This window comes from Schistocerca americana, chromosome 2 (genome assembly GCF_021461395.2).
Source record: "Schistocerca americana isolate TAMUIC-IGC-003095 chromosome 2, iqSchAmer2.1, whole genome shotgun sequence".
Classification (NCBI taxonomy): Eukaryota; Metazoa; Arthropoda; class Insecta; order Orthoptera; family Acrididae; genus Schistocerca; species Schistocerca americana.
In genome coordinates this window covers 1047313889-1047338002 of record NC_060120.1, presented here as the reverse complement: position 1 = coordinate 1047338002, position 24114 = coordinate 1047313889, and the positions used below count along the sequence as shown (strand labels likewise).

General features: G+C 45.9%; 1 protein-coding gene across 1 annotated transcript in view; it reads left to right on the top strand.

Annotated features, from left to right (window-relative positions):
- Positions 1–24114, top strand: part of LOC124594662 (paired mesoderm homeobox protein 1-like) — a 192308-nt gene that overhangs the window by 20512 nt on the left and 147682 nt on the right. Inside the window, exon 2 of the mRNA XM_047133032.1 lies at positions 16702–16935. Within this exon, the coding sequence (XP_046988988.1) occupies positions 16702–16935 (234 nt within the window). The remainder of the gene's footprint in view (positions 1–16701; positions 16936–24114) is intronic.

Here is a 24114-nt window from a genome sequence, read left to right as displayed (position 1 = left end):
ACCAGTAACAAATCTAGTAGCTCGCATCTGAATTGCTTCTATGTCCTCCCTTAATCCGACCTGATAGGGATCCCAAACGCTCGAGCAATACAACAGCACATCGATAAATCGAAAAAATACTCTGTGTTTGGCATGTTCGATAAATCGAAGCGATTGCACAGCAGACGTTCCAGCAAACCCTACAATTCTAAGTCAGTGTCTACTTAAAACTTGATAATTCTAAAATGTTTCGTCAGTTAGATAATTATTTCGTCATTCATCTCTTCGCTATCCTCCTTTATTTTCTCAACAGTGCATAACTAGCTATAGCACACCAGCTGTAAAAGTGACTACAGGTTCTTGAAGATGTGGTCGGTCTATGCTGCAAACGAAAGCCTGTTGTTTATATTGTTGTCCTTATTTAGGTTCAAAAAAATTGCTCTGAGCACTATGGGACTCAACATCTTAGGTCATAAGTCCCCTAGAACATAGAACTACTTAAACTTAACTAACCTAAGGACATCACACACACCCATGCCCGAGGCAGGATTCGAACCTGCGATCGTAGCAGTCTCGCGGTTCCGGACTGCAGCGCCAGAACCGCTAGACCACCGCGGCCGGCCCTTATTTAGGAACTGTGAACATGACAGTATTCCATACGCAGGAAGTTCGAATAAAAACACCTGCAGTCACAACTTTTTTTCGTGTTTTATTAAATTACACGATGCAGTTAGGACCCTACGGCTCTATCTTCAGGTGCAAATCGTTTACTACACGACAGCAAAATCGGGCACAACAAAAAGTATTGTCATAAGCAATGGCTACACAGCCAAAACAATTGATGATTTGGACACACAAATACACAAAAATAAGACAACAAACGTGAAAAGTAAGAACTGGAAGCGCAACAGCTTCAGAAAAACTAGGAATTAGGACAAGCAAAGAGTACACACTTGCTCGAGACTTTCCTGAAGAAAACCTGTTGCGGTCTGCTTGAACTGGCACAGGGAAATAGAATTCCTTTTTATCAGGATTCTAGTTGAGCATTATAAATCTATTAATGGCTCTATCTTCAGAGCTACTGACTAACGCATACGTGTATCTACATCTACATCCATACTCCGTAAGCCACCTGACGGTGTGTGGCGGAGGGTACTTTGAGTACCTTTATCGGTTCTCCGTTCTATTCCAGTCTCGTATTGTTCGTGAAAAGAAAGATTGTCGGTATGTCTCTGTGTGGGCTCTAATCTCCCTGATTTATCCTCATGGTCTCTTCGCGAGATATATGTCGGAGGGAGGAATATACTGTTTGACTCCTCGGTGAAGGTATGTTCTCGAAACTTCAACAAAAGCCCGTACCGAGCTACTGAGCGCCTCTCTTGCACTGTCTTCCACTGAAGTTTATCTATCATCTCCGTAACGCTTTCGCGATTACTAAATGATCCTGTAACGAAGCGCGCTGCCCTCCGTTGGATCTTCTTTATCTCTTCTATTAACCCCATCTGGTACGAATCCCACATCGGTGAGCAGTATTCAATAAGTGGGCGAACAAGTGTGCTGTAACCTACTTCCTTTGTTTTCGGATTGCATTTCCTTGTGATTCTTCCAATGAATCTCAGTCTGGGATCTGCTTTACCGACGATTAATTTTATATGGTCATTCCATTTCAAATCACTCCTAATGCCTACTCCCAGATAATTTATGGAATTAACTGCATCCAGTTCCTGACCTGCTATATTTTAGCTAAATGATAAAGGATCTTTCTTTCTGTGTATTCGCAGCAGATTACACTTGTCTACATTGCGATTCAATTGCCATTCCCTGCACCATGCGTCAATTTGTTGCAGATCCTCCACCATTTCAGTACAATTTTCCGTTGTTCCAGCCTCTCGATGTACTACAGCATCATCCGCAAAAAGTCTACGTGAACTTCCGATGTTATCCTCAAGGCCATTTATGTATATTGTGAATAGCAACGGTTCTACGACACTCCCCTGCAGCACACCTGAAATCACTCTTACTTCGGAAGACTTCTCTCCATTGAGAATTACATGCTGCGTTCTGTTATCCAATCCAATCACACAATTGGTCTGATAGTCCATATGCTCTTACTTTGCTCATTAAACGGCTGTGGGGAACTGTGTCAAACGCCTTGCGGAAGTCAAGAAACACAGCATCTACCTGGGAACCCGTGTCTATGGCCCTTTGAGTCTCGTGGACAAATAGAGCGAGCTGGGTTTCACACGATCGTCTTTTTCGAAACCCATGCTGATTCCTACAGAGTAGATATCTAGTCTCCAGGAAAGTCATTATACTCGAACATAATACGTGTTCCAAAATTCTACAACTGATCGACGTTAGGTGTGTATCAGTTGTTCGTCCAATTAACGCACCCTCTTTGCAGTGAGTTTGGTTTCCCTAGTATGGCTGATCAGCCTGAATGAATGTGACCAGGTGGCTGACGTTTATTTTTTCTGGTATTAACAGCTTCCAATGTGGGATGACGGTTGTGCCGTTTTTCATACCCGTATGAACCTATTGTACTGTCTCTGGTGATTTTCAGACAAGGGAAGCACACCATACAATCATGCAAGTTAACTGAAAGGAAGTGACGTGCAAATGGAAAGGTCTTACTGGAATGATAATTAGTAGGGGTAGTGCAACCAAGCATGAAAATTTGGGTACCACACCATGGATATACACTGAAGCGCCAAAGGAAATGGTACAGGCATACGTACTGAAATACAGAGATATGAAAACAGGCAGAATACGGCGCTGCGTTCCGCAACGCCTATATAAGATAACAAGTGTCTGGAGAAGTTGTTAGATCGGTTACTGCTGCTACAATGGCAGGTTATCAAGATTTAAGTGAGTTTGACCGTCGTGTTATAGTCGGCGCACGAGAGATGGAACACAGCATCTCATATGTATTGGTGAAGTGGGGACTTTCCCGTAGGAGTGCACAGTGAATATCAGGAATCCGGTAAAACATCAAATCTCTGAAACATTGGTCATTCTGCCTCGTTGTCAGTGGTGGCCGTGTGCTGGTTAAAAGAGTGGCAGTTGGGGGCCTGCAGCCAACCTGTCTGCGTGCTGGACACACTGGACCTAAACCTGGAGTTTGGGTCTGGGCTGCGATTTCGTATGACAGCCGGAGCACTCTAGTGGCTGTCCTAAGCACCCTGACTGCAAAATTGTACGCCGTAATTCGATCTGTTGTGCTGCCGTTCATGAATGGCATCCCAGGGTGGGGGGCTCCTACAGGATAATTGTCACGTCGTTCCTATGAAACACAACTAGCTCTTTATTCACACGAAGTGTTGAGTGCTATTGACAAGGGATTTCATATCGATTCCGTATATCTGGATTTCCGGAAGGCTTTTGACACTCCACCAAACAAGCGGCTCGTAGTGAAATTGCGTGCTTATGGAATATCGCCTCAGTTATGTGACTGGATTTGTGATTTTCTGTCAGAGAGGTCACAGTTCGTAGTAATTGACGGAAAGTCATCGAATAAAACAGAAGCGATTTCTGGCGTTCTCCAAGGTAGTGTTATAGCTCCCTGAGCAGCCGTCTTCGGTTGTTTGCAGATGATGCTGTCGTTTATCGACTAATAAAGTGATCACAAGATCAAAAGAAACCTCAAAACGATTTAGAAAAGATATCTGAATGGTGCGAAAAGTGGCAATTGACCCTAAATAACGAAAAGTGTAAAGTTATCCACATGAGTGCTAAAAGGAATTCGTTAAACTTCGGTTACACGATAAATCAGTCTAATCTAAAAGCCGTAAATTCAACAAACTACCTAGGTATTACAATTACGAACAACTTAAATTGGATGGAACACATAGAAAATGTTGTGGGGGAAGGCTAACCAAATATTGCGTTTTCTTGGCAGGACACTTGGAAAATGTAAAAGACCTACTAAGGAGACTGCCTACACTAAGCTTGTCCGTCCTCTTTTAGAATACTGCTGCGCGGTGTGGGATCCTTACCAGATAGGACTGACGGAGTACATCGAAAAAGTTCGTAGAAAGGCAACACGTTTTGTATTATCGCGAAATATGGGAGAGAGTGTCACAGAAATGATACAGGATTTGGGCTGGAAATCATTAAAAGAAAGGCGTTTTTCACTGCGACTGTATCTTCTCACGAAATTCCAATCACCAAGTTTCTCCTCCGAATGCGAAAATATTTTTTGATACCGACCTACGCAGGGAGGAACGATCACCACGATAAAATAAGGGAAATCAGAGCTCGCACGGAAAGATATAGGTGTTCGTTCTTTCCGCCCGTTATGCTAGATTGGAGTACTAGAGAATTGTGAAGGTGGTTCGATGAACCCTCTTCCAGGCACATAAATGTGATTTGCAGAGTATCCATGTAGACGTAGATGTAGATATACTGCTTCTGAAGCCTAACATGCTTTGCAAAGTGTCTACATGCTGAACTTCAGCATCATCGACAAACAGCATTAACTATCCCTGTGTTGCTCAGGTGCAACAGGTATGGAACTCCGTCTCACAAACTGACATCCCGCACGTGTACAGTACAATGCAGTCACGTTCACATGCTCGCATTCAACGTTCTGGCGGCTATACTGATTTTAGAGTACCGGCATATCATGTTTGTTACGGCTTGTATCGCGCTCACATTCACCTGTGATCTTGCAATGTGTTACCTAGACAATTGTATTTCCGAAATTCCACTGCTCTACGTTAAAGCCGGCCGGGATGGCCGAGCGATTCTAGGCGCTACAGTTTGGAACCGCGCGACCGCTACGGTCGCAGGTTCGAATTCTGCCTCGGGCATGGATGTGTGTGATGTCCTTATGTGAGTTAGGTTTAAGTAGTTCTAAGTTCTAGGGGACTGATGACCTCAGAAGTTAAGTCCCATAGTGCTCAGAGCCTTTTGAACCATTTTTTTCTACGTTAAATAGATTTTGGTACTGCAATTTTTATTCCTTACGCGTATTCGTGCAGGTAAGCTGACGAGTAGCGAGTGAATGTGTTTGTTTGTAGCCGGCAGTGGAAGGCTAGCACGACGCGAGTGGCTGCTACGAGCAGCCGTTTCGCGGCGTGAGCACGCGACACGAGACGGGCAGCCGGCGGCAGGAAGCGGGCCCATTTGGCACTCGGGGCCACTTGTTTGCGCCCCGGTGCGTTCGGTGACTCGGCTATTAAGCGGCCGCCCCTGTCAGGTCGGGCAGCGGGGGTGCGCCGGTAATTAGGCTCATTAGGTGCGCGGTGGCGGGCGGGCTGTGACGTCAGCGCGGTGCGCCGCCGCTTCCGCCTCGGCCTGACACGGCGGCGCCCGCCGACTGCCGGCGACGCATTCCATTGTCTCCGCGGGGGCAACGTCCAAGGTCACGTGACACGGCCCGCCGGCGCCGCCGCCTCGACACCACTACGCCCGTGTCACACACCCGCTACTGCCGTAAGTGAACCAGTGACCAGGCCGGCATGAGTTCCTTTCGTTCTATTCTTTCCCATCAGTCTTCCCAATGATTTGCTGTGGCCCACCACGAATTACTGTCCTGCATCCTCGTCTTCATCCCACACGGGAAGTCCGCCATAGGTCGCCCCCTGATACAGTCGAATCTTGTCAGTGTGAAAGAAGGGACACCTGCTTTGGTTTTGGCTACCAATACTCAACAGTTCCCGAGAAAATCTACATTTGTATGGCTGCTCTGAAAATCACGCTAAAAGTGCTTGGCAGAGGTAACGTTCCAACACCTGACTGAACGATACCTGCGAGAGTGTCATCAAGGCTAAGGGTGGGCCAACACCATACTGAATTCTAGCATTACCGATGGAGGACGCCACGAACTTGTAAGTAATTTTTAGCCAGTTGTCCGGATACTTTTGATCACATAGTGTATCAACTCACTCAGACACACGCTACGCGAGATGACTGGTGAAGTGGCTTCGAAACTTTGACAGTCGTTTTCTCGGAAACTATTGAGTGCTGGTGTCTAAGCCAAAACAGGTTCCCTTTATTTACATCCTGCCATGTTTCGCCCTATGGTAGCTTTGCCTTGTCAGAGTAGCACTTGCACCCAACGTCCTCAATTATTTGCTGATGTTTTTACCCTCTACTGCCCCCTCAAGTACAATGGAACGTATTCCTTCACGTCTTAACGCTGGTCCTGTCGTCCACTCTTCTTCTTATCTCTCTCTTCTTCTTCTTCTTCTTCTTGTTAAGGTTTCCCTCATGTTCTCGCTCTTGCCTGTTCCGCGGAGACTCTCATACTCCTCCTTTCTAATCAGATCGCCTGATTTTCAACATCCTTGTACAGCGCCAGATGATAGTCGCTTCGATTCTCTTTGTCTCCGGTTTTCCCACACTACATCAACACACAGCGTAACGGAAATATGGTTACTGGACACAAAACTGTCACTACAGGAGACATGACACTGATGCCATTTAGCACCGCCTCTAGACTAGATAACAGCTCTGTTCAAAGAGAAAGAGAGTCCACACATTTCTTCATCTATGACTCGTATGTAGCTGAAGCCACTCATTGATGATTATAATTACTAAGGCACTTGTTCCATATATCAAGTACACGATAAATGGTATGATGTGGAACATGTCAACAGAACAAACATAGAACACTTATATACAATTAGAAACCTCTTTAATCTAATTCTGAAAACATTTCTACCGTCTGTCAGATATTTTATTTCTGTGAGTAGATTATCAAAGACTTATATAGCTGATTATTTAACCCCTTTTTTCATTAAGGGTAATGCATTCCTTTTTCCCTTCTAGTGCTGTTTTTGTGAATATCCCTGTTACTTTCAAACTTAGATGGATTGTTGACAACAAATTTCATAAGTGAATAAACGTGCTGCGATGCTGTTGTTAATTTTCCTAGCCGCTTAAGGAGATACTTGCGCGATGTACATATGTGAACTCCTCGCATAATTCTAATTGCTTTCTTTCGTGCAATGAATACTTTTTAACTAAGTAAGGAATTGTCCAAAATACTATCTCATAAGACATCAGTAAATGAAAATATGCAAAATACTGTAATTTTTATCTGAAGGTCTTAGGAGGCGTATTATTTGGATTTTCTGGTTTGCCGGCCGAAGTGGCCGTGCGGTTAAAGGCGCTGCAGTCTGGAACCGCAAGACCGCTACGGACGCAGGTTCGAATCCTGCCTCGGGCATGGATGTTTGTGATGTCCTTAGGTTAGTTAGGTTTAACTAGTTCTAAGATCTAGGCGGCTAATGACCTCAGCAGTTGAGTCCCATAGTGCTCAGAGCCATTTGAACCATTTGATTTACTGGTTTAAGTTTTCATCAATATGCGCACCTAAGAACATTCAGTTTTCTGTGCTATTTATTATTTCTTGTTGGTGAACTAGGCCAACAGGAGGGAGTACGCTTTTGACAGTACAAAACTGGATGAACTGCATTTTTTCAAAGCTTAACGCTAGCACTTTTATCCAAAACCATTAAATAACTTGCACAACCATGTTGTTTACTGTTTACTCTAGTGATGTTTTTTTGCTCGGCCTCACCACAATGTGTATCATCTCCAAACAAGACTGATTCTGCCTCCTGCTTCAAATGAAATGGCAGATCATGAACATAGAGCAGGAACAGTAGTGGGTAAATTTCGAACCCTGTGGGACGCCGACTGTAATTTCTCACCATGCAGATGATGTGACGTTCCCCTTTGTATTACTCAAACAGCCTAAGGTAAATTTCTGCATTCTGTTTCTTAAATAAGAACTAAATCAGACATTTGCTGAATTATGTGTTCCATAAAAAGTCGACTTCTCTAAAGGAATATTATGAAAGACACAATAAAATGCCTTTGAGAAGTCACATAAGATTTTTAGTGCCTTATTGGATATATGGCAACGGCCTTGCCGCAGTGGATACCCTGGTTCCCATCAGACCACCGAAGTTAAGCGCTGTCGGGCGTGGCCGGCACTTGGATGGGTGACTTGGTGGGTTGGAACTTTTGTAGTCTGTATTGTTGATCACTGCGTGTGATACATGAGAATTCACCTCCCAGATATTTAAAAGTATTTATTTGTTCTACGGTTTATCGTCAATCACTATTTTTGTCCTTGCATGCTATTTGCCATATAATGTCATTATCTTAGTTTTACGTTTAGATTTTGTCATATTATAATCATTTTCCAATTACCAAATTGCTCTCTTTAATTTATCTCCAGAGTCCGCTAAGATTATTTAATCATCTGGAAACAGGAGTCTATATATAACTTTATTATTAACCTTATAATGGTGCTCTAATTTATTCTGCCATGTCTTCATGACGTCGTGTACGTATATATTAAATGATGACAGAATGAATTAGTGCACCATTGTAGGCTTAGTACTAAAGTTATAAATACACTCCTGTTCGCAGATGATCAAATAATCTTAGCGGACTCAAATATTTTCAAAAAGTAATTTTTTTATGGGTCATTACTTTTTCTGCATGTTTTATACATGGCCTTGTCTTCTTGTGAAGAGACTCTAATAGCTATAGTGATCGAAGGTTTCTTGAAAGACTCGCTCGCCATCAACCACCGCAACCGTTGCCCTCTCGTCTTACACATCGTCTGCACGCGATGGGTGAAGTCATTTTGCACGCACCCTACCACAGGAACGATGTATGCAGTGGTAGCGATGTAAGCAGTCTTCTGTTTCCCACTGATTTTATGTTACCTGTGAGATCGCTGTATTGGTCCTCCTCATTGTATGTAATTAACAAACAGGTGCTTGTTAGCCCTGATTTACTATAGCGAGGGTGACTCGCTCTGCCTTATTGATCACCGTTACGTCAAATAGATTGCCACGGATCGTTTAGTCTGTTGTTAACCTGTCGTTCCCGTAAATTTTGTATACTTTATTTTCTAAAGCAGTGAGATTATCTTATGTGCAGTTGGAGGAAGGTGTTTGTTTAAGTGATACGGCTGTCCCAATGTTTGGTGGGTTGTTTTGGCGACCACGTCCTGCCTTTTCCTATATTCGTTCATTGCGTGATATGCTCTCATTTAGTTATTTTTCTTCTTATTATTATTATTATTACTAAGGAGTATACGAAGTACACGGTCCACTCTCATTAATGTGACGTCAACGTCTAATAACCACTCACAGACGGTAGGTGGCAGCACTAGCAGTTGAGGGTAAATAATGTGTGTCGGGAGGACGCGGAAAGCAGTGCAGTTAATGTCGCAACGAAGAAACGGAGCGATTTATTTCACGTCCAAGATGGCATGATCATTGGCTTTCGGGAAAGGGTGGAAGCATTTCCGAAACCCGCAAGTCTGTAAACTGCTGCAGTGCCACCGTGGTTAAGTCATATCGTGGATGGGAAAATGGCCCTATCGAAAACGAGCGCCGAAGAAAGTGTGGAGCACAACAGGATAGACGTGACAGGGCTGCAGGACGGCTGTTGAGGCGCGGAAGGATGAACAACGTGCAACTGCTGAACAACTGCCCGCCCATATCAACCCAGGGGTTGCCAACAACGACCGTTCAGCGAACGTTGCAGACCAAGGTTCTCTGCATAGGGCGCCTCGTTCATGCATCCGAGCGGACTTCTGTTCATCGGCTATACTGAAACTGGATGTCACTGTGAGTGGCGACAGCTGGCGTTTTCAGATGAATCACATTACACGCCCCATCGGACAGATGTCCGTTGGCGTGTACGGCGTGAAACGCTTGAAACGAAGCATCTTGCAATAATCGTCGAAAGCCTCCAGGCCTCAGGACATTCCCTGTGTGATTCTATCATTCTGGAAGGCACAATGGATGCGTCTATTCTTGGGAACCATGTCCATCCCTACAAGCAGTCTCTTTTTCCTCGGCACAAGGACATCTACTAGCAACGAGGCACACAGCTCGCACTGTACGTGTGTTATTTTAAGAGCACCAGGATGAGTTTATTGTACTCCCATGGTCACCAGACTCATCGCAATTAGGCTCAATCGAGAACCCGTGGGATCACCTCGATCGGGTTCTTCGCGCCCCATATCTTCAGTCGAGAAACCTTGCGCAGCTGGGCACGTCACTGGAGTTGAGGTGGCTCCACATCTCTGTCGCTACCTTCCAGAACATCACTGGCTCTAGAATGAGATTTTCACTCTGCAGCGGAGTGTGCGCTGATATGAAACTTCCTGGCAGATTAAAACTGTGTGCCCGACCGAGACTCGAACTCGGGACCTTTGCCTTTCGCGGGCAAGTGCTCTACCAACTGAGCCACCGAAGCACGACTCACCCCCGGTACTCACAGCTTTACTTCTGCCAGTACCCCATCTCCTACCTTCCAAACTTTACAGAGCTGCTGTAAAGTTTGGAAGGTAGGAGACGAGATACTGGCAGAAGTAAAGCTGTGAGTACCGGGGGTGAGTCGTGCTTCGGTGGCTCAGTTGGTAGAGCACTTGCCCGCGAAAGGCAATGGTCCCGAGTTCGAGTCTCGTTCGGGCACACAGTTTTAATCTGCCACGAAGTTTCATCACTGGCTCTCTTCCTGCACGTCTTGCAATGGTCCGCCCTCCAAAAGGTGGTTATTCAGGCTTATGACAGGTGGTTACATTAATATGACTGGACAGTGTATAAAAAAATGGTTCAAATGGCTCTGAGCACTATGAGACTTAACATCTACAGTCATCAGTCTCCTAGAACTTAGAATTACTTAAAACTAACTAACCTAAGGACAGCACACAACACCCTGTGTATAAAAATGGCACTTTGGTATATACTGACTGATAGGTTACACAATAATTTAAATACGGTATTTTGAGGGCGTCAAGGCAACAGGAAACCGTGCAGAGGCTGTGCTTTCACCGGACGCTTCGTTATTAGGTACAGCCCAAGCTGCGTTCGCCGCGGTTCGCTCTGTCGGAGGGCGTGGTCGCAGACAAAGGAAACGGTCTGTGTCGCCATCCAGTGCGTCACAGAGCGCGCAGATTTTATCCCACTTGTCGCTCTTTGCCTGTCAGAGAAGAGCGGTGCAGATGGCTCCCGGATACCCCCGCTGGATTTGTAGCAATTAGCGGGCTATTATCATCGCTGTTCCGAAGTCGCAGCGCCTAGGGTCGGCGACGGCATTGATGAACATCCGCTATCAACAGGCCCGAGTAGCGCTCGTTAATCTGTCGTAATTAAGTAATTATTTGAGCGCTAGGGTTTCGTAAGAAGGTGCAATTAAAAAATCTGAGTAGCTTTTATCTACTGGGAACTCCTGTCGTGGATGTCGCGTAGAAGTCTCGCTGCGTAGCCTCGCCGCGTGTCGCTGCCTATCTGCCGTGTCCATCGGTAGTTACTTTGTAGAGCGAAATTTTTGATGGTGTTATAATTTCCTCTAAACAGCATACCCGAGATTACTCTCTTCCTTTTCAACTGTCCAAGAGGTTCCTCCTGAGCTGCTCCTTTCCTACCTAAAGCCTCGGAACCTTATCTCGTTTCGGCCTTCTTCCTTTCCACTTGCTCTAATTTATACATTTCATGCATAAAACAAGCTACTGTCTCCGTGAAATACAGATAACCAAGAGAATCTTTTTAGTAGATGGTGGCGCACGAGTTCCGTGTAATCTTTAGCAACTGCTTTTTGAAACAAACTGTGTCTGCATACAAATATTGACATAAAATTCGGAAAGTCTTAGATACACGTAGTTGTAAAAAAATATGATGACAAATCGAGGAAACATATAATAACATTAGTTATTATTCTTCATCGTAAAAACCGAGCGAGGTGGCGCAGTGGTTAGACACTGGAGTCTCATTCGGGAGGACGACTGTTCAATCCCGCGTCCGGCCATCCTGATTTAGGTTTTCCGTGATTTCACTAAATCGCTCCAGGCAAATGCCGGGATGGTTCCTTTGAAAGGGCACGGCCGACTTCCTTCCCTAATCCGATGAGACCGATGACCTCGCTGTCTGGTCTCCTTCCCCAAACAACCCGACCCAACCCATCGTAAAAATGACAATAATCCAGATGATAGGATTAAATCGCTATTATCTCAACATAACCAAAGAGGAGAAAAAAGAAAAAAGAGCCCTAATCGTAGACTGTCACTATTCGGAATGATTATGTGGTTTAAAGAAGAGAGAAAAACACCCATAAAACCCTTATTAGAATAGAGACGTAACATAAGCAATGTGCACGAGCATGCTATTGTCAATTTGACTGCAATGAATGTCTCTGCGCTACACTGAGAAAAGGAACGTCGTCTGGCTACAAGGAGGTGCAGCATCAAGCACAGTTAACACAAAAGAAACATGCGAGTGCGAGCGGAAAAGTAATGGCCCCGAATTTCTAATGTGAATACTCTTATAAAGTGTTGCAGACGTTGCAGCGCTCGTGTGTCCTTTGGCATTTTCGTGCTGTAGGAGAAGATGCCCCACGTGAGGACGAACTCTTCCAATTCGGAACTACACTCCTGGAAATGGAAAAAAGAACACATTGACACCGGTGTGTCAGACCCACCATACTTGCTCCGGACACTGCGAGAGGGCTGTGCAAGCAATGATCACACGCACGGCACAGCGGACACACCAGGAACCGCGGTGTTGGCCGTCGAATGGCGCTAGCTGCGCAGCATTTGTGCACCGCCGCCGTCAGTGTCAGCCAGTTTGACGTGGCATACGGAGCTCCATCGCAGTCTTTAACACTGGTAGCATGCCGCGACAGCGTGGACGTGAACCGTATGTGCAGTTGACGGACTTTGAGCGAGGGCGTATAGTGGGCATGCGGGACGTACCGCCGAATTGCTCAACACGTGGGGCGTGAGGTGTCCACAGTACATCGATGTTGTCGCCAGTGGTCGGCGGAAGGTGCACGTGCCCGTCGACCTGGGACCGGACCGCAGCGACGCACGCCAAGACCGTAGGATCCTACGCAGTGCCGTAGGGGACCGCACCGCCACTTCCCAGCAAATTAGGGACACTGTTGCTCCTGGGGTATCGGCGAGGACCATTCGCAACCGTCTCCATGAAGCTGGGCTACGGTCCCGCACACCGTTAGGCCGTCTTCCGCTCACGCCCCAACATCGTGCAGCCCGCCTCCAGTGGTGTCGCGACAGGCGTGAATGGAGGGACGAATGGAGACGTGTCGTCTTCAGCGATGAGAGTCGCTTCTGCCTTGGTGCCAATGATGGTCGTATGCGTGTTTGGCGCCGTGCAGGTGAGCGCCACAATCAGGACTGCATACGACCGAGGCACACAGGGCCAACACCCGGCATCATGGTGTGGGGAGCGATCTCCTACACTGGCCGTACACTACTGGTGATCGTCGAGGGGACACTGAATAGTGCACGGTACATCCAAACCGTCATCGAACCCATCGTTCTACCATTCCTAGACCGGCAAGGGAACTTGCTGTTCCAACAGGACAATGCACGTCCGCATGTATCCCGTGCCACCCAACGTGCTCTAGAAGGTGCAAGTCAACTACCCTGGCCAGCAAGATCTCCGGATCTGTCCCCCATTGAGCATGTTTGGGACTGGATGAAGCGTTGTCTCACGCGGTCTGCACGTCCAGCACGAACGCTGGTCCAACTGAGGCGCCAGGTGGAAATGGCATGGCAAGCCGTTCCACAGGACTACATCCAGCATCTCTACGGTCGTCTCCATGGGAGAATAGCAGCCTGCATTGCTGCGTAAGGTGGATATACACTGTACTAGTGCCGACATTGTGCATGCTCTGTTGCCTGTGTCTATGTGCCTGTGGTTCTGTCAGTGTGATCATGTGATGTATCTGACCCCAGGAATGTGTCAATAAAGTTTCCCCTTCCTGGGACAATGAATTCACGGTGTTCTTATTTCAATTTCCAGGAGTGTAGATTATAGCACGTTGTTTCTCACAAACCGACATTGTTTGGTTACAAACGTCTATATTGTCTGCTACAATGCGGAGCACCCGAGCAGCAGTGTATTGCAACTTGTGTCAGCGAAGTGCCGACTAATATGCATGACATATGATGCCTCACTCTGTATGAAAAACAGAGTTACAAAATTCGCAGGCATTGCTTTTCAGCACGTCGTCGTACATCAGGCCAACATATTCTTCGTGATGATATGTGTAGCAGTAGTAAGAACAATCTAATGACAAACTAAAATAAGGTGTTAAAATACTCGATAAATACTTAAGGTGTTAAAAATGTCTTTGCAGCTAGTAGAAATGCTAATTGATAGTGCCATGCGCATTTCGTTTCAATCATTTAATATATCATCATTTGTCTGATTTTTGCTTGCATCCGTAACTGTCTTCTGCCTATATATTTTCCGGAATTACAGCGTTTGGCACTGGTGTTTTCGGCATAGTTTTCTCAGACTTGCAACACCACACATTTCTTGGCGTAAATTGCGACTAAATATTGCACCAGTAAGCGGATTCAAAACTGTTAAACCGATTTTTTTTCTGGATAAAATGTCGCTGTAGACAAGCTTGTTTGTTTTTCGTTTTGATAGAGAAATAAAGACAGACTTATAGAAAGAATATATACGCTATGTGATCAAAAGTATCCAGATACCTGACTTAAAATGACTTACAAGTTCGTGACGCCCACCATCGGTAATGCTGGAATTCAATATGTTGTTAGCCCAACCTCAGCCTTGATGACAGCTTCCTAGGAGGGGAAGAAAGCCAATGTGCACTCTGTGTGCATACCGGATGGAGTCATTTCAGACGTGGGAAGGATCCTTCGGGATGCATAAAGAGTACAGACTGCAGCCAGCTGCTGGTGGTGGCTCGCGTCGGTACCAATGATATGTGTCGCTTTGGGTTGGAAGAGATTGTCTCTGGTTTCGAGCGGGTAACAGAAGTGGTAAAGGCTACCAGTCTTACTTGCGAGGTGAAAACAGAGCTCATCATATGCAGCATTGTCGACAGGACCGATTGCAGACCTCTGGTACAGAGGCAATTAGAGACTCTGAATCAGAGGCTCTGACGGTTCTGCGACTGTGTAGGCTGCAGATTCCTCGACTTGCGCCATAGGGTAGTGGGGTTTGGGTTCCGCTAAATAGGTCAGGAGACCATTACACGCAGGGGGCGCCTACATGGGTAACAGGGGCTGTGAGCCGTGGACTTGGAGTTTTTTTAGGTTAGAGAGTCTCGGAGTAACACAAAAAGCGCTTCAGTCTCAATGGGTGCAGGTAGAACACAGGAAGTACGTAGATACAGGAACCATCCGTATAACAGCTGTAAATTGTCGTAGCTGTGTTGGAAAAATACCAGAGCTCAAAGAGCTGACAGAAAACACTGATGCTCAAATCGTTATAGGCACTGAAAGCTAGCTAAAGCCGGATATAAGCTCAGCCGTAATTTTTGCGAAGTAGCAAACCATTTTCAGAAAGTGTAGATTAAATATAGTTGGTGGTCGCGTGTTTCTCACTATTAGAGGTAGTTTGCTTTGTACGAAGTTGAAGTAGGTAAGTTCCTGTGTGTCAGCATGGGTAGAGGTCATACAATAATGATCGGATCCTTTTACCATTCCCCCAACTCAAATGATACAGTTGCTGAAAGGTTCAAAGAAAACTTGAGTCTAGTTTCAAACATGTACCCGACTCGTACGATTGTAGTTGGTCGTGGCTTCAATTTATCCTCAGTATGCTGTCGAAAATACATATTTACATCTGGAGGTACGCATAAAACATCACCCAAAATAGGGCTAAAGGCATTCTCTGAAAATTGTTTCGAGCTGTTAGTTCATGAGACCACTCTAACGGTAAACGGTTGTGAAAACACACTTGACCTCTTAGCAACAAATAATCGATACACGCCTCAGCCGACCCACATTGCCACCTAGCACCACCTATCACAGTCCCTGTCCGTATCCTCCATGGTCACTACTTTGAGATTCCCGACATGCCGAAACAACAGACAGCACGCATTCACTTATATCATAAAACCTAAGTAGCCTGGAACATGGTACCCAACAGTCGTTGTCAATCCAAACTAATAAACCGCTAATTGGCGGTACGTCACTAGTTCAGAATCTACTGGACGTATGGCTCCATATGTTCTTTTAGTCAAGCTGTGACACAAATTACTCTTTTCCTAAATTCGACTCAGTACGTCTTCATTAGTTATTTGATGTACTTATCTTCAGCATTCTCTTGTCGCCTGAATCGTTTATCGCTGAGTTTCAAAAAAATGGTTCAAATGGTTCTGAGCACTATGGGACTCAACATCTTAGGTCATAAGTCCCCTAGAACTTAGAACTACTTAAACCTAACTAACCTAAGGACATCACACACACCCATGCCCGAGGCAGGATTCGAACCTGCGGTCGTAGCAGTCCCGCGGTTCCGGACTACAGCGCCAGAACCGCACGGCCACCGCGGCCGGCCTGTTGAGTTTCACACCCATACAAGGACACTCGATACAATTGCCTCCAGAAACGCCTTTCTAGCAGTTAAATTTGTATTCGACAATAACAATTTTTTTTTTTAAAGATCGCTTCTGTAGTGAGTATTCTCTCTACTTCGGCCATCATCAGTTGCCGAAATACCAAAACTCGTCGACTATTTCTTCCTCTCTCCTTCTGCAATCCATTTCGTGTTGTCGACAAAGCCTTCCTCGGTCGAAATACCGACCAGCGGACACAGCAAAACCCGGCGCTCGGAACTTCACGGTGGACGAGATAATTTGACACGAAATGCTTTTACTGAGGAAAGCGGACGCTGGCGGCGACAATTAATCCGAGTCGGCCGCGTACACGACTCTGGCATTACGGCCGGCCGGCCGCGGCAGATAGCGCGCAGCGGGCAGCGGGCCCTTCCACTGGCGAGGCGCGGCCGGCTCAGAGCCATGCCGTGGCGGCCCCACAGCCACCTGCTTACTACCTGCTGGTGCCTGCTACCTGCCCCGCTGACGGCTCTATCGCGGGCCGCGGCGTGACGCTGCGGTCGCACGACTGCACGCGGCCGCCGCTCGTGACCGTATCGCGAATTGCGGCCGAGTTGCCGCAGCCCCGACATCGCTGGGGTTGTCGGCACTTTTGTCGGAAAACATCGTTTTACTGTACTCTCAGCCAATGATTCGCCTATTAAGTAAACTTACTGAGCGTATCGAACAATGGCTGTAATATGGAACGCTGAGTCGGCCGGTAATAACTTCCCTTCACGACAAGTAGTGAGCTTTGCAGCCTGTAATATTATAAGCCATGTCTCCTTTGCTTTCTTTTTTCTTTGTGTTACGGGACACTCTGCTAAGTCTCATAGATCTCACTTGTATCCTCCTACACTGAAGAGGCAAAAAAAAAAACAAAAAAAAAAAAAAAAACAAAAAACCTAATGTTTGAAGTAGTTCTGGAGAGAACTGACACCATGATTCCTGCAGAGATGTCCATAAATACGTAAGAGTACGAGAGGATGGAGATCTCTTCTGATCAGTACGTTGGAAGACATTCCAGATACGCTCAATAATGTTCATGTCTGGAGAGTTTGGTGGCCAGTGAAAGTGTTTAAACTCAGAAGTGTGTTCCTGAAGCCACTCTGTAGCAATTCTGGACGTAGGAGGTGTCTTACTGTCCTGCTGGAATTGCCCAAATCCGTGGAACTGCACGAGGGACATGAACGGATGCAGGTGACCAGACAGGATGCTTACGTACTCTCACCCGTCAGAGTCGTATCTAGACGTATCAGGAGTCCCATATGGATCCAACTGCACACGACCCACACCATTACAGAGCCTCCACCAGATTAAACAGTCAACTGCTGATAAGCAGGGTCCATGGATTCATGAAGTTGTCTCCATACCCGTACACGTCTAGATGGATCACGTAACTAATGAAAAATTACTGAACTGAACTGCGGAGAAAATAATTTTTTTTTCATAATCTGACTAGAAGGCATCGGTAGACGGGGCACTTCCCGAGACGTCAAGGGGTCACCTGTTTAGTGCTGGAGGGAAGTGTGGGAAGTGAAAATCGTAGAGGGAGACCAAGAGATGAATACACCAAGCAGATTCAGAAGGATGCACGTTACAGTGATTACGCAGAAATGAAGAGGTTTACGCAGGATAGATTAACATGTGGAAGTTTATCAAACCAGTCTTCGGTCTGAAGACCACAACAACAACAGTACTCTCAACCCATAAGTCTCATTTCGTTTCCTTCTGCCTTCCTGGGTACTTCACTCTTTTTATCGTATGTATTTTTTTTATGTAACCTGCACTGATGAGCCAAAACATCATGACCACTGCCCACCCCTAGGCTGAGTGCCTCCTGCTGCTGTTGCGGGCACGTGACGCAGTAAGGAAGTAATTTAAGAGGAAGGCTGACCAATGGGCAGTCGATATAGGGAATATACGGGTCGCGAATGCCTAAATCCGCTGATATAAACGTCTTTGACGAAGGACACATTGTTGTGGAGCTGCGGCTAAAAACGAGAATCTCTGAAACAGCGAGGCTGGTCGCCTGTTGGAGTTCTACTGTCGTGAGTACCTATGGCTGAAGGATGGTGAAATAACGAGTAGGCCATATGTTACTGGACGACCACTTTCCATCACAAAATGCAGAGGTTGGTGGTAAGTCTCCTTGTGGGCTCGAATCTCTCTTATTTCATCTTCATAACGTGTTCGCGAAATATACACAGGAGGAAGCTATACAGGGTGTTATAAAAAGGTACGGCCAAACTTTCAGGAAACATTCCTCACACACAAATAACGAAAAGATGTTATGTGGACATGTGTCCGGAAACGCTTAATTTCCATGTTAGAGCTCATTTTAGTTTCTTCCACCTACGCTCAATGGAGCACGTTGTCATGATTTCATACGGGATACTCTACCTGTGCTGCTAGAACATGTGCCTTTACAAGTGCGACACAACATGTGGTTCATGCACGATGGAGCTCTTGCACATTTCAGTCGAAGTGTTCGTACGCTTCTCAACAAAAGATTCGGTGACTGATGGATTGGTAGAGGCGGACCAATTCCGTGGCCTCCACGCTCTCCTGACCTCAACCCTCTTGACTTTCATTTATGGGGGCATTTAAAAGCTCTTGTCTACACAACCCCGGTACCAAATGTAGAGACTCTTCGTGCTCGTATTGTGGACGCTGTGATACAATACGCCATTCTCCAGGGCTCCATCAGCGCATCAGGGATTCCATGCGAAGGAGGGTGGATGCATGTATCCTCGCTAACGGAGGACATTTTGAACATTTCCTGTAACAAAGTATTTGAAACACTGGTACGTTCTGTTGCTGGGTGTTTCCATTCCATGATTAATATGATTTGAAGAGAAGTAATAAAATGAGCTCTAACATGGAAAGTAAGCGTTTCCGGACACATGTCCACATAACATATTTTCTTTCTTTGTGTGTGAGGAATGTTTCCTGAAAGTTTGTCCGTACCTTTTTGTAACACCCTGTATATTGGTTGACTCTTCTAGGAACGTACTCACTCGGACAGTCAGCAATGTGTGGCAGATGTGACGGCGGAGTACACCGCTGCTGGAGGCACAAGTATTTCGTAGCACACCGTTTATTGTTGAACATGGAGCTCCTCGTCACACGACCCCTAAGTGTTTCTGTGTTGACCTAACGACATCCTGTGTTATGATTGAAATTGGTAAAGCATCACTGAGTTTTTACTGTGGTGCAGTAGATGCGTGTATCCTGTCGAAGGAATCGCATTTCTTGTTACATCAGGTCGATGGTTGGCTCTTCGCACGCCGTCATCCAGCCGAATGGCTGCACGAAACATCCACATCACCACAGATGCAGGCCACTGAGGGCCGAATTGTGCTATGGGGCCCACTGAGTTGAGCTTCCATGGGATCTACCGAAGGCAACATGACAGCAGTAAACTACGTGGACCACCTGCACCGCTTCCTGCTTGAAGTCTCCCCCTATGGCGATGAAATGTTCCAGCAGGATAACTGTCCGCTTTGCAATGTTAGAACCGTTCTGCAATGATTTGAGGGGCATTGTAGTGTACTCAAATTGATGTATTTGTCAGCAAATGTGCCTGATATGTACCCATTGGAACACACATCGGACACCAGCTGCGTAACCGTTAACCATCATTCTGTAATTTGCGGGAATTGCTTAACCTGTACGTAGACATCTGGTGCCACGTACTTCTGGAATCCTGTCAAGGGCTTGTAGACTCCAGAACAAGCAGAATTGTACTGTGTTTGAAAAGTGGAACAACACGCTATTAAACAGGTGGTCATAACATCTTAGTTCATTGGTGCATACTCTTCATATGCATACCAAATGCTTGTTCTAATCAAATGAAGCTATATGGTTGCAGACAACTTTTCAAGTCGCAAACGGCTATGATGCACCGGGTGATCAAAAAGTCACTACAAATTTGAAAACTGTATAAATCATGGAATAATGCAGATAGAGAGGTACAAATTGATACATGTGGATGTAATGACATGGGGTTTTACTTGAACAAAAAAAAGTTCACAAAATGTCGGACAGATGGCGCTGGACAGCAAAACGTCAGTGACTGCGCATGACAATCGTGTATAAAAGGAGCTATAATGAGATAGAGAATCAGATGCGCCAGCAGTCGCAGCATGTTGACGTTACCTGAAAAGGCTCTTTTAGTGAAGCTGTATTATCAGAATGGGGAATGTGCTACTTCAGCGTTACGATCCTATCGCCATAGGAAGGGGATTCGAACGGGTAAAGGTCCGTTGACAAATGCAGCTGTGGCGAGAATGATTTCGAAGTTCGAAGCCACGGGTTGTATAGACGATAGACGCCGTAGTGGCCGACCGAGCACAAGGCGTAATGCTGCTGAGACAGTTCAGGAAGAAATGGAGACTGTAGCGGGTTCGTCTATGCACGGGGAAGTCAGCGCTCGTGCAGTCGCACGTCGCACCGGCATTTCATACACTACTGTTTGGTTGGCACTTAACCGTACCCTATGATGCTATCCGTACAAAATCCATCGGCATCATGAACTGTTACATGGCGATTTAGTGAAGCGGACGGCATTTGCTGTGTGGGCGTCTCAAAAGATGGCGGAAGATGACGACTGGTTGAGTAACGTGTTGTGGACCGACGAAGCTCATTTCACGCTCCGAGGGTCTGTGAACGCCCACAACTGCAGAATTTGGGCTACCGAAAATCCTACAACTGTCGTGGAAACTCCATTGCACTACGAGAAAGTCACGGTATGGGTTGGATTTACCACATCTACCGTTATCGGGCCTTTTTTCTTCGAGGAAATGCGTGATTCTGGTTTTGTAACTGTTACCGTGACGGGTGAGAGGTACGCCGGTATGTTACAGAATCGCATCATCCCCAGCCTGGCTGACGAACACCTGCTGGAACGTACGATGTTTATGCAGGATGGCGCTCCATCCCATATTGCTAGACGCGTGGAAGATCTCTTGCGCGCGTCGTTCGGTAATGATCGTGTGCTCAGCCGCCACTTTCGTCATGCTTGGCCTCCTAGGTGCCCAGACCTCAGTCCGTGCTATTATTGACTTCGGGGTTACCTGAAGTCGCAAGCGTATCGTGATCGACCGACATGTCTAGGGATGCTGAAAGACAAAATCCGGCGCCAATACCTCACCATAACTCCGGACGTGCTTTACAGTGCTGTTCACAACATTATTCCTCGACTACAGCTATTGTTGAGGAATGATGGTGGACATATTGAGCGTTTCCTGTAAAGAACATCAGCTTTGCTTTGTCTTACTTTGTTATGCTAATTATTGCTTTTCTGATCAGATGAAGCGCCATCTGTTGGACATTTTTTGAACTTTTATATTTTTTTAGTTATAATAAAACCCCATGTCATTCCAAGCATGTGTGTCAATTTGTACATCTCTATCTACATTATTCCGTGATTTATTCAGTTTTCAAAGTTATACTGACTTTTTGATCACCCAGTATGTATGCAGACTGAAGTGACGAATGAAAATTTCTACCAAGACCGGGATTCGGACGTGGGTCTCCTGCTCAATAGTCAGATACGCTGACCACTACGCCACCCTGTGCTTTGCACAGCTACGTGGACTACCTTAGCACGTTCCCCGCCTCTATCAATGTTTATACGTTTGTACAGCAGGCGGTTCACATTTAATTAATTGTTGTGAAGTATAGGGCATGTGCTAAATAAATATATCTGAAGCGGCAGTGCAGGCCTGCTGCTGGCGGGACAGACACGCGGACGCGGTGAGAGTCCTCAGCGGCCGTGACGATAGCCGCGGTGGCGCCGGGCAGGGGCCGATAAGGCGGCCAGGGGCCCGCGCGGCGCGCTCCATTAGCTGGGGGGACAGGCAGAGCAGCGGCCGGCTAATGGCCCGCCGTGACGCGGCACGCAGGAATCCACGCGCCTTCCGGAGCGGAGCTGAGCTGACGTCAGCCGCGACACATCCGCGATACATGGCCGCAGCGTAGCGCCACGCCGGCCGCTGCTGAGGCGGGGAACGACTCGCACAGCCCACGCAGCGGCTCCACTGACCATCCAGCCACGACACACCCAACACTGACGCCGTGGTGCTCACTCGCGTTCATAACCGAGGACGCTAATGTCCGTCGCTACGACGCACTGGTACAGGAGGTACTGGGTTCGAGTCTCTGAATGCAAAAAATAATTCTCATCGTCTGTAATCGCCCAGTAGAGAGCTGACAGAATACAATTTATGATCGCGGGACTAAATGCCAGCATGAAAACAAATACAGGGTGCTAAAAAAAAAAGAAAAAAAAAGTAGGGGCAAGTGCGAGTAGGACTTGCGTTCTGAGGCTTTTGTACTAACTTAATTACCTATGTACATATATAGTTCATCTATTGTTTTTGAAATGTTTCAAAACATATAACGTAACTGGTCGTATTTTTCATTGCATTTACTCAGAAGCTTACAGTCTTCACACAACCAAGCCACCGTCAACCTTAGCATCATATATATCAAAATGGAAGTTGTTATATCTAGAATGAGATTTCCACACTGCAGCGGTGTGTGCGCTGATATGAAACTTCCTGACTGATTAAAACTGTGTGCCGGACCGAGACTCGAACTAGGGACCTTATCCTTCCGTGGGCAAGTGCTCTACCATTTTTTTTTCGGTATTGTTCGTTGCGTTTACACTGGGCGGACGTGACAAGACATCCGTTAAAGTTGATCGTTGATTCGTTTACTCAGTTTTTTTTTGTTTTTTTTTTTTATTACAGAGGGCGAGCAGCCCTCTGACCGAACACGCTGAGCTACCGTGCCGGCAACCATCTGAGTGAGCTACCCAAGCAAGCACGACTCTCGCCCCGTCCTCACAGTCTTCATTTAACTGGAGATATTTCTGCACAAACATTTGCCATGCAACGTTTGCATATGGGAAACAGGAAACTTCCGGTTCTTCCTGAAACACACGGTATATCAATCCAACCCTACTTCTGTCAACTTCAGTCACGAACTGAAGTTCTTGAAAAGGAGTTTTTTTTTCGAACATCGTCAATAAATTCAGCAATGGGATATAGACCCTAGTTCACCATCAATTTATACCAATAAAAATAGCAGAATCTCATTATTATGAACTATATTTCATTTGTACATATTTTTCTGCAACGAATTATGGATTGTAGATCACACAGAGATCATCCTTTTTTTGTATGCAGAGGCAAATGAATAAAAGCAGGCAGAAAAACGTATATCCGGTTTAGCTAGTTTGACATACATTTCAACTTTACCAGTACCGCTCCCTGAGAAAAAAAGGAGTTTTAACAGACGGACAATATCTTAATTTTGTCCATTGTTTCTTCTGTGATTGTATTACTTTCATAATAATAAAGAACAACCGCCTTCAGGCACAAATCGTGATATTGTTAACGTGCACAATGCACTTCGAACCCTGGGGGCTCATCTTCAGGTGCTTTGACAGTCTATATCAACTTTATATTTCTTTTAATTCTGGGTCTGGCGGGGTCACATTGTTATATTAACTTATGAAATATAAGTTTATAAAACTATGATAAAACGAAATGCAACTTACTGTTTCTAGTAGCAGGTGTAAACATTCAGCTGAATCATACACCTACTACTAGAAACAGTAAGTTACTTTTCGATTTATCATAGTTTTATAAACTTATATTTCATATGATCTTGCCAGGCCAAGAATTAAACGAAATGTAAAGTTGATGTAGACTGTCAAAGAACCTGGAGATGAACCCCCCCCCCCCCCCCCCCGGGTTCGACATACAT